The 10,115-nt window shown below is 51.0% G+C and overlaps 2 protein-coding genes across 2 annotated transcripts; both read left to right on the top strand.

Moving 5' to 3' along the window:
• The first annotated feature begins 1,306 nt into the window (after positions 1 to 1,306).
• LOC134427484 (macrophage migration inhibitory factor-like) lies at positions 1,307 to 4,495 on the top strand. The gene is made up of 3 exons (XM_063173348.1): positions 1,307 to 1,414; positions 3,810 to 3,982; positions 4,429 to 4,495. Exons 1-3 carry the CDS (start codon positions 1,307 to 1,309, stop codon positions 4,493 to 4,495), a joined length of 348 nt encoding a protein of 115 aa, XP_063029418.1.
• Positions 4,496 to 6,803: 2,308 nt separating this feature from the next.
• On the top strand, positions 6,804 to 9,055 carry LOC134427458 (macrophage migration inhibitory factor). Its single transcript, XM_063173301.1, has 3 exons — positions 6,804 to 6,999; positions 7,807 to 7,979; positions 8,788 to 9,055. Exons 1-3 carry the CDS (start codon positions 6,892 to 6,894, stop codon positions 8,852 to 8,854), a joined length of 348 nt encoding a protein of 115 aa, XP_063029371.1. The 5' UTR covers positions 6,804 to 6,891; the 3' UTR covers positions 8,855 to 9,055.
• Positions 9,056 to 10,115: the final 1,060 nt, after the last annotated feature.

Here is a 10,115-nt window from a genome sequence, read left to right on the forward strand (position 1 = left end):
TGCAAGCTATAGAAAGCCTGGAGAAAATGGAGTGAGTAGAAAAGCTCTTAACCCAGAAACAACTGGGTACAAGGACATACATCACATTTAGCATGGAGAGATGATCAAACCATTTATTTTATTTCCACCAGCATTTTCACCCTGCTGTCCCCACACATCTCACTGTGAACACCCCCTATCAAACTCCATGTGATCCCTCTAAATCACTTCTCTCATGTAAGGCTGTTCCAAGCAGTGAGATGATCCCAGCCTTGCCCTGCACTCCTCCAGTCTGGATAAAAGCTGCTCCTGTGGATTTCCTATCTCTCAGGAGTTAGGACTGTTATGGAACTATTTGCACAACAAAGGAGCAAGTTGAAAACAAGCCTTCTCTGAGCATGTAGGATGCATCACCACACTGGAAAATCAAGATTCTGATTTTAAGGCATCTTTGTGGTGACTTAGTCATGGTTCAGGAAAGGTCTGCACAACATGTGCCACTGGAGGGTTTTTGTTATGGTCTGTTCCACAGAGAGAGTTTCAGACCTCACAATTGAGTTATTCATCCAATTTTTAAGAAACAATTACTAGCTTGCATAAAGAGGTGCATTACAACCTGCACTCAGCCTCTGAAACACTTGATATTCCATTGGTTTAATGACTGGGTGGGACAGTGGTCACAGGGGTCTGAGGATAAGGGGAGAGACAAGGATCTGACTCCATGTTTCAGAAGGCTTGATTTATTATTTTATGTTATATATTATATTAAAACTATTCTAAAAGAATAGAAGAAAGGATTTCATCAGAAGGCTGGCTAAGAATAGAAAAAGAAAGAATGATAACAAAAGCTTCTGTCTGGGACAGAGAGTCCAAGCCAGCTGACTGTGATTGCCCATTAATTAGAAACAACCAACATGGGCCAATCCCAGATGCACCTGTTGCATTCCACAGCAGCAGATAACCATTGTTTGCATTTTGTTCCTGAGGCCTCCCAGATTCTCAGGAGGAAAAATCCCAAGGAAAATATTTTTCACCAAACATGTCTGTGACAACTGGGCTGTCTCCAAACACAAGGGATCACTTTGGGTGCTTTGGTTTCCAGAGTGCAAAGCTGGGTTCCCTCCCAGGCTGTGTTAGCAGCTGCAGATGGCACAGCCAGCCTCCCCCTCCTGGGACACTGCCACCCTCCCAATGCCCCTGCTGGAGGTAGCACTGACTGTTCAGAGGCTCCTGAGGTGCTCACTGGCACAGTGGGCTGGGCCAGCTTGTGGTGAGTTAGAAATAGAGCTGAGAACAAGGTGAGCTGAAAAAAAAACCTGATCCAAAGATGCCTAAATTCATTGTTAACACAAATATAAGCAAGGCCAAAGTTCCAGAATCTTTTGCAGGGGAGCTCACCCAACAATTATCAAAAGCATTGGGCAAACCAGCACAGGTAAGTCCATTTGCTGAAGTGTTTTCCTTCTTTAATCAGCTGTGCCTATGCAATGAGCTGTTTCTGAGTGATAGCCTTGATAAACTGATATAGCTAATGACTCACCAGGATTTGCAGTCTTCTCTCTGGGAGAACACCAAATACTTGTTCACTGTGGCTTAGTTTTGTTGAGGTCTCAAAACCCTGGAGTGTTCAAACTAGATTTGTGTGGGATGATATTGCATGTATTTATCTGTAGATGAGGACACTGGATTATGTGGGGATGTGTCCACAGGTACCTGTGAATCCCTCTCAAAAACCTGAAAAGCAAATCTCAGCCTCCACTTCCTTGCTGAGAGCTATTGAATAAGTGCCTGCTATTTACCAAACTGCCTGAAGCCTAGTGGTTACAGCTGAAGCACAAAAATTATTTATTCAGCTTGCTTGGACATCTGGCAAAAATATCTGTGTGGCATCCTGCTATTTGTAATCAAAATAGCAGAGTAAAAGCTGCCTGCTGGTTTCACTACCAGACTGGAGGGGTTTTACTTGCCAAAACGTGGCAGGTAAATATGGCAGTGTGCTACTGAGGTGAGGCCCTGAAACACTGGTATGGAGGGGCTGAGAAGGATTTATAAGGCTGTTCTTTTCTTAATACTGACTGGCCACTAGTCACTGTATCAGCTGCTTACTGAAGGTTGTAGAATATGAAAAACCAAAAGAAAACTTCTCTACAGAGCTGAAAACTTCCTACCATGAGCTGTACCTCAGCAGTAGCTTTGGTGAATTGGCTGTGGATCAGTAGTGCTTGTTTAAGTACCCTTTGTGCATATTCACAGCCCATTTTCAGAAAATGTTTGCTTTGTTTTGGGAGTGATGCTTTGAAACTGTGGAAAGAAGGAAGTTTTGGTGCCTACAGAAAGGGTCTGAGGACTCCCCAGCAAATCTTTCTCCAAGCACTGGGACACCTGAACACATCAAATTCTTACATAAAACTGATGTGTTTTATCTCTCTTTTAAAAATCCAATTTTTATCAGTCTAGCAAACAAGGACTTGCTGTTGGGGGGGCAAGGGGTGTGTCTTGCATAACAGCTTCTGAATATAAAGCTAGAGGCCAGGGCTGGGATGCAGCTGGAGCAGGTTTGTGCAGCTGTGTGGAAGGGATATGTAATGGGACTTAGAGATATACAGGGAATAACAAAGGGATTTTTCTGAAGAGGACATACAAGCTCTTCGTGACAAAGGAGGCAATAGGAAAGGGAGAGTCTCTTAGTTATAACACAGAAAGAAGGAAAGGATTAGGGTGGGCTGGAATGCAGAGCTTTCCTCTCACAGGAAACTGTGCCATTTGGGAAAAATATGGGTTTTTAATCAAATAGGGTTTTTTTTCCTATTGGAAGAACTGTTCCAAATATTTTCAAACTGTTCTAAGAAGAGAATAATGCTGATTAATGCCTCAACTTGATTTCTATTTTGATAGTGACAACCTGCTTCCTGGGTAGGAGTTAAAGGCATGGATGTACCTACACTTGGCACAAAGTCAAGAGCACGTGGTGTCCAGACAGGGGGGAGCAGGGCCAAGCAAGTGGTACCTCAGCAGGATCTCCTTGGCTGATCTGTGCTGCTGTGGTCTGAGGCACCTCACACCCAAACAAACTGTAAATGATGGCCAACACTAATTACCCAGCCAGCTCCTGGGACTCAGGCTGCCTTGTTTTACCAGGAGGGTGAAGTGCTGCTCAGTTCCAACGATGCACTGCTAATGAACGTGGGGAAGAGCAGCACAGAGGGCAGACGGGTGCCAGAGGAGCTGATCCCCACATTCCCCAGTGGGTGGATCTGACACTGTGTATTAGCACTGGGGAAAATGGAGGGCTGGTCATTAATATTAACATAGATACTTTCTTCTGTTTTTCCTGATATCAAGAACAACAGCAGGATTAGGCCGTGTTTTGTTTAATGAGGTGCATGTTGATTTAGGCCTCTGCTGTGTCAGTTCACATTTCCCTCAGCAGGGAAGACTGCAGCAGGAGCCAGTGAGGTGCAAAATCCCTCTGGAACGCAATGGGCAGCAGGAGCATTGCCCTGCCCCTTGTGCCTGACCTTCCCACAGGGCAGGGAGAGCCTGCTGGCCTGGAGGAGGTGCTGCAGGTACCTCAGGTCACTGAGCTCCTGGAGCTCCTGGACTAGGAACCCTAAAAACTATGGAGTCTTTGCACTGGCCTTTGACACAGGAGTGAGGACCTTGGAGTAGAACACAAATCTAGACAGTAAGATGTCAACAAATGAAAGCCTTGCATATCAAAAACATGCACTTATTTTCACTGCAGTTTAGGTACATAAATGCCTTCCTGGATTTTTAAAACTTTTCTTAATATGGCAAAGAAAATAACATTCATTTTCTTCTTCCAACAGTATCTAGCAATACAGATCTCTCCTGATCAGGTGATGTTCTTTGGTGGCTCCACAGACCCTTGTGCTGTGTGCTTTCTCTACAGCATTGGAAAGACAGGGGAGCAGGAGAACAAGGGCTACTGCAAATTGCTTTGTGAGCTGATGAGCAAACAGCTGAAAATACCATCTGACAGGTGAGCTCATACAGCAACTTGTCTGACATGACTTTCCACAGATTGTTAGAGCTATTCATCCCAGGCTGGTCCTTTGGTGTTTTCTATTAATGTGCTGATTAAAGAGACCAAATGCCAAGTCAACTGAGCAACTCCCCAGCTAAAGAGAAAAGAACCATTGCATGAGCTGCAGTGCTGATGTCCACAAGCTGCAGAATTCCTTGGTTAAAATGATGTAGGCTCAGGCACTGTATGTACCCACAGATATCATGTGCAAAAGACCCAGTGCAGACATAAGAACCTGATCACTGGGAACTCCAGAATGCAAGGAGATGGGGCATGAACAGGGCAGGGGGAAGGGAGTGCAAGGCCTGGGAAGGACAGAGCCCCAGGGGAGATGTGCAGCCTGTCCTGAGCAGCCTGCAACACTGCTCCCAGCTGGTAACAGCGCCTGTCTTCCCTTCCAGAATCTACATCAGCTTCTTTGACATCAGTGCTGGCAATGTGGGCTGGAATAACAGCACCTTTGCTTGAGGTGCCCTGGGGTGACCACAGCTAACTCCTGAACCCTCACCGTGGCTGAGAACTGCAGTTCCAGAGAACTCTGGCATCTGCCCAATGCAAAAGGCACTGGTGTCATAGTTGCTGCTACCACTGCTGTTTATCTTGTCTGATGCTTAAATAAAATGCAGCAGAAATCTTTTGTCTGAGACCTTCTTGTTACTCTGGGAAGACCTGTAGTTGAGATGGAGGGTGCCTTCTCAAAATACTCTCAAGAGGAGCTTTTCTTTCAAAAAAAGGTTTAGTCATATATGAAGATGAACACTCCTTTTGCCTTTGCCCTGTCCTCAAGAGCCGAATTTCAAGAAGAGATAAATACATCTTGACCTGGTTTCAAGACACATTTAAGTTAATAGATGTGGAAATGTTGCACATGGACCACCCTTCAAAAGGAGCACAGACATGATTAGCTCTGATTTAAAAGGGATGGACTGCAGTCCAGGCCTCTTTAGGCCTAGCACTACAGGGATATCTAGCTGAGTAACAGAAAAAATTGTGCTGGGAGTCTCCCAGGCCTCAGCACAGGCAGAGGGAGTGAGTGGAAAAAACCACTGTACACTGCTGTGCCCTCCCCTTTCCAGCCACTGAAAAAATTGTAGTGACAGTGAAGATTAGAGCTCAGCTCAGAAAGGGGCAGAGGCACAGCAAGCCACAGTAATTCCTAGGGAATGAAGTGGTGAATTAATTATGAAAGGAAGATTTGCATACAAATATTTATTATTTAAGCCCTTGGTCAGATAAAATCATTTGCTTCCAAAGTAAAATAAAAGATTGAGCGGAGAGGTTTCCTGAAATTCTATAGTGAAGTGTATTGTGAGTTTTTCTGGAAGAGCAAACCTTATCACAGCCCCATTCTGAACTCTATTGTTAACATCCCATTGTGTCCCTACCACAGCTTTGCCTCGCAGCCACAGACTTCAAATACAGACCTGCACCTCAAACAACAAAAATGCTTTGTCGAGATAACAAATGGAAGCTGCTTTAGTCAGTCAGGGAGGCAAAAGAAAATTAAATTGCAGATGTCTCTCCTCTGAGTGGCTGCCACTCTGGGCCTGGCAGGCCACAGGGCAAACACACCAGTGGTGCTGCTGCTCTCAAGCTTTCCTCCCTGCACACGTAGAATCCCCACCCCACCTGCATGCACCAAACCCAGGAGGCAGGAAGGTGAGAGGGTTGACTGGGACTATGCAACGGCAGGGAGCTGAGGATATCAGAGGGAGGAAACTCAATCAGTTCTTAGTGGCTGTTCTTAAGCACTGTTAATCACTAGAAAAGGAAGTGCTGCAGTTCTCAGCATTATAACCTGTGTCACTCCAATGCATTCCCATATGACACCATCCCTTACTCCTCACTCAGGGCCGTGAGTGCTCACATCTGTAACATGTGTGGGCAAGCTTTCCAGCAGCAGCAGTGCACGACTGCTGTGTGTGCAATGTCTGGGCACAGAGGGCTCCGGGCCTGATCCTCTTTAGCCTTCCTGTGAGTCATTTCGGGAGCAGAGCAGCGCTGCCGCCGTGGGGACAGGCAAGAGCCAGGCTGGGGAGCCGTGCCCTGGCAGCCGCCTACGTGCACCGCATCACACAGCGCACACACGGCTCGGCTCTGCCGCCTCACCTCCAATAGGCACGCACGCTTCATTCCTAAGCAAAACAAAATTCACCTCTGCCTCTTTCCAGCAGAAAAATATGATGTGAGAATGGGGAGGCTGAGGAGCAATAGGTAATTTTTAATTTGATTTAAATACATTAGAGAATAATTTATATGGCAGCAAGGCAGACGTTTCTGCTTACACCGAGCTAAAGCTGTACACACAGTTAAAGAAAAACCGCTACAAATGTTACTTTATTTTGCAAAAGAAAAAAATTCTCAGAGTCAGGGCAAGTACCCCTTTTTGCAACTGCCAAGCTGGGCCTGTATCCCTGTCTGGCCCTGATTCCGCAGAAAGCAGTGGGAGTGCCACAGCGGCAGCATCACATGCGCTGACACCAGGTTATGTATGAGCTGCCCAGAGCGCCCGGACCGCGTTCCGGGAAAGAGCCCGTAACAAACCCGCAAAAAATGTTCAGTGGCAGTAACAAAGCCAAGGAATAACGGCGGAGCGGGGGACACCTCCGGTCGAGAGGCGGCCCCGGGAGGGGTCAGCGCCCCGCGGCGGGGGCTGCGGACGGCGGAGCCGGCGTGTGTCCGTGTGTGCGTGTGTCCGCGTGACCCCGCCCCGCTCCCTCCCCTCCCTGCCGGGCGGGGCCGCTTCACGTCCGGGGCGGCCCCGCGCACTAAAAGCGCCGCTGACGCCTCCCCGCTCCACTGCGCTGGTCCCGCCGCTCGGTTAAGCTCCCGTCGCCGGCCCCGCCGCCCCCACCGCCGCCACCATGCCCATGTTCTCCATCTACACCAATGTCTGCAAGGACGCCGTGCCCGACAACCTCTTGGGCGACCTCACCCAGCAGCTGGCCAAGGCCACGGGCAAGCCCGCGCAGGTGAGGGCGGGCAGCGGGGCGAGCACGTGCGCGGCGGGCCCGGCGGGAGGGGCGGCGGCGGCGGCGGCGCGGCCCGGGGGCACCTCCGCTCCCGCGGGGCCTGGCCCGAGGAGCGGCTGCGGCACAGCGCGGCGGCGGCCCCGCTGCTCCGGGGAAGGAGCCGGTGCCCGTTCCACCCCGAGTCTCCCGATGGCCAGCCCCTGGCGGAGCGGCAGCCGGGCCTGCGGGAGCGCGGCGCTCACGTAGCCGGGGATGTGCTGCGCCTGTGCTGGCGGTGGCGATGCGAGCGGCGGAGCTGCGCAGTGGCGCGGAGGCAGCCGGGCAGAGGCTCGGGCAGACCGAGCGCTGCGGGCAGCTCCTGCCGGCTCAGCCATCCGGCACGGCCCCTCCTGGGCCAGATCACAGCAGCTCCAGGAGCCCGAAAAGACCGAATCGGTCCGTGATTTGGGGATGTGAGCCCCGGCACGCAGGCACAGGTTTTGGGCCCTTATCTCGCTCCGCCCCGCGCGGTGGCGCGGCTGTGGCGGGCGGGAGTGCCTGCCTGCCTGCCTGGCCGGCGGCTTTGTGCACACATAGCCGCGTTCCCAAAGCTGAGAGCCGGGCCGAGGGTCCCCGCAGCCCCCAGGGCCGCGCCCCCCGTGGGGGCTGACGGGCCGGCGCCTCCCCTGGGCCTGGGAGATGCGCAGGGGGCAGCACTGAAGAGCTGCCTGACCCCAATACAACCGCTCTGTTTAGAGTTGGTACCTAAAGCTGATTTTCGTCACTTCAGCCAGCCTGTGACAGTGTTTCCCTCCCTCCCTCCCGCAGTACATAGCTGTGCACATCATACCTGACCAGATGATGTCCTTCGGGGGCTCCACTGATCCCTGCGCGCTCTGCAGCCTCTACAGCATCGGCAAGATAGGAGGGCAGCAGAACAAGACTTACACCAAGATGCTGTGTGATCTGATCTCCAAGCACTTGCACGTATCTGCAGACAGGTAAGGCTGGGACACGGTTCAACCATATTTACCTGGCTTTCTGAAACTGCTTTGAAAAGTCTGTTTAAAAATTTAAAAGGCCAGGAATAAGTTTTGGAAAATACCAAGTGATTGCTTGCAGCGCTTTAATGTCCACATAAGAATTCAGTGCCTGCCTCTTTCCCTGGAGAGTGCTCTGTTCAATTGTTTTCTTCTGAGAGTAGGGAAAAACACCAGAGCACTGACAAGTTGCCCAGTGTGTTTTCTGCCTCTGAGGTGTGATGTGTTGTCCTCTGTGGAGGCAAGGCTGAATGCACGAGCAGGGAGCAGTAACAGGCTGGAGCTGAGACAGGAGCAGAGGCAGCAGGCTGTGAGCAGCTCCCTGCAGGCTGCAGAGTTCAGGAGTGTCTGTGGGCAGCTGGGAGGGATGGGAAGAGCCTGGAGCCACCAGGGCTGAGGGGAGACACGCAGAGCCAGGCCTGAGGACATGCTTAACTCCCTGAGGCTGCCAGTGCGTGTGAGGGACTGCAGGGCTCAGAAACAAAAGGGGCTGATCTCTGGAAATTCTTGGCAGGCTGCTAAACAAAATCTGTCTGGTGTCTGGACAGTCCCTGACTGCAGAATAATTAATATTTTAGAAAAAGTACAAATTTGAGGACTGAGAAGTATTGACTGTTTGGAGGCGCCACCAGATTTTTGGTAAAGATGAAGCTTGATGTTTTTTGTAGCAGAACAACAGAATTTCAACACTGTCCCTTGTTGTGTTGTCCCAACTTACATAAATGAGTTGATAAGGTTGTTGTTATTTCCTCCTGTACCTTTTCTGCAGGGTCTACATCAACTACTTCGACATGAACGCTGCCAACGTGGGCTGGAACGGCTCCACCTTTGCATAGAGCTCTCCTGTGTGTCTGAAGAGGCTGTTCCTGGAGCTCCCCTCACCCTGCCCTGTAGCACAGACCACAGCACCAATGGCCCTGTGTTGCACTTTGTGCACTCTCACAGATTGATGGCTCCTTGCTAGTGTGTTTAAATATTGCTGCTTCAACATTCCTCTGTTTTCTCTGTGTAGAAAACAAATAAAGATTTAGAAGTAAGCTGTGTGGTGTAGGCTTTGGCAGGCTGGGGATGGAGTTGGGCAATTGCTGACATGTCTGTTCCACTCTGATCCTAAAGCAAACAAAAGGGATGGTTTGGGTTTGCCCGTGTTTCTTAGACACAGTATTTCACACTATGGTGGCTAAGGCTGATTCCTGACAGCACTCCAGTGGTTTTTACCTTGCTGTAGGTGTGTTCAGGGCTGCTCATTGCTCTGAGGTTTGGTTTTGGGTTGCGTCTGCTGTTTCTGCAGTCCTTGGACCAGCTGTGTGCCTCCTGCTTCAGCGCAGCTTTCCTCTGAGGATGTGCTATCTTGTGTGTGGCCAAAGGAGCACGGAAGGAGTGCTTTTGCTCACTGAGGGGAAATGCTGTTACCCACATTGCTGTGATGGCCCTCAGGGGATGGCCCTCAGTGCTGTGGGAGCTCTGCAGGGGCCTGCAGCATTGTGGGGAGCTTCAGTGTGCTCTGCCAGCCCGTCCTTTGCTGTGGTATGCTCTGTCCCACATGGATACTGTGCTGTGCCAGCCTGTCCCTCACAGATGCTGTGCTCTGTCCCACATGGATGCTGTGCTGTGCTGTGTCCCGCACTGGTGCTGTGCCCTTTTCCAGCCCATTCCTCGCTGGTGCTGTGCCAGCCTGTCCCTCAGGTCCTGAGCTGTGTCCCTCATAAGTCCCTCTGTCCCACACAGATGCTGTGCTGTGTCTCTCAGAGGTTCTGTGCTGTCCCAGCCCATCCCATGCCGATGCTGTGCTCTTTCCTGCCCTGTCCCTCACAATGCTGTGTCCTGTCCCAGCTCGTCCCTCGCCAGTGCTGAGCTGTGTCACTCACAGGTGCTATGCTCTGTCCCTCACGGATGCTGTGTTGTCCCTCACAGGCGCTGAGCTGTGTCCCTCACAGATGGTGTGCTGTCCCAGCCCATCCCCTCGCCAGTGCTGTGCTGCGTCCCGCACTGATGCTGTGCCTGGCCCAGCCGGTCCCTCGCCGGTGCCGTGTCCTGCCGCAGCCCGTCCCGCCCCGATACTCCCGGCTCCGCCGCTCCCGTCCCTCCCCTCAGCGC

Source organism: Melospiza melodia, chromosome 20 (genome assembly GCF_035770615.1).
Source record: "Melospiza melodia melodia isolate bMelMel2 chromosome 20, bMelMel2.pri, whole genome shotgun sequence".
Taxonomy (NCBI): domain Eukaryota; kingdom Metazoa; phylum Chordata; class Aves; order Passeriformes; family Passerellidae; genus Melospiza; species Melospiza melodia.

Bases quoted from the DNA above. Each gene is read 5' to 3' on its own strand.
- LOC134427458 (XM_063173301.1), top strand. From the start codon at position 6,892: ATGCCCATGTTCTCCATCTACACCAATGTCTGCAAGGACGCCGTGCCC. The intron at 7,000-7,806 runs GTGAGGGCGGGC...TCCCTCCCGCAG, and splicing joins CCACGGGCAAGCCCGCGCAG to TACATAGCTGTGCACATCAT. The intron at 7,980-8,787 runs GTAAGGCTGGGA...CCTTTTCTGCAG, and splicing joins TTGCACGTATCTGCAGACAG to GGTCTACATCAACTACTTCG.
- LOC134427484 (XM_063173348.1), top strand. From the start codon at position 1,307: ATGCCTAAATTCATTGTTAACACAAATATAAGCAAGGCCAAAGTTCCA. The intron at 1,415-3,809 runs GTAAGTCCATTT...TTCTTCCAACAG, and splicing joins CATTGGGCAAACCAGCACAG to TATCTAGCAATACAGATCTC. The intron at 3,983-4,428 runs GTGAGCTCATAC...CTTCCCTTCCAG, and splicing joins CTGAAAATACCATCTGACAG to AATCTACATCAGCTTCTTTG.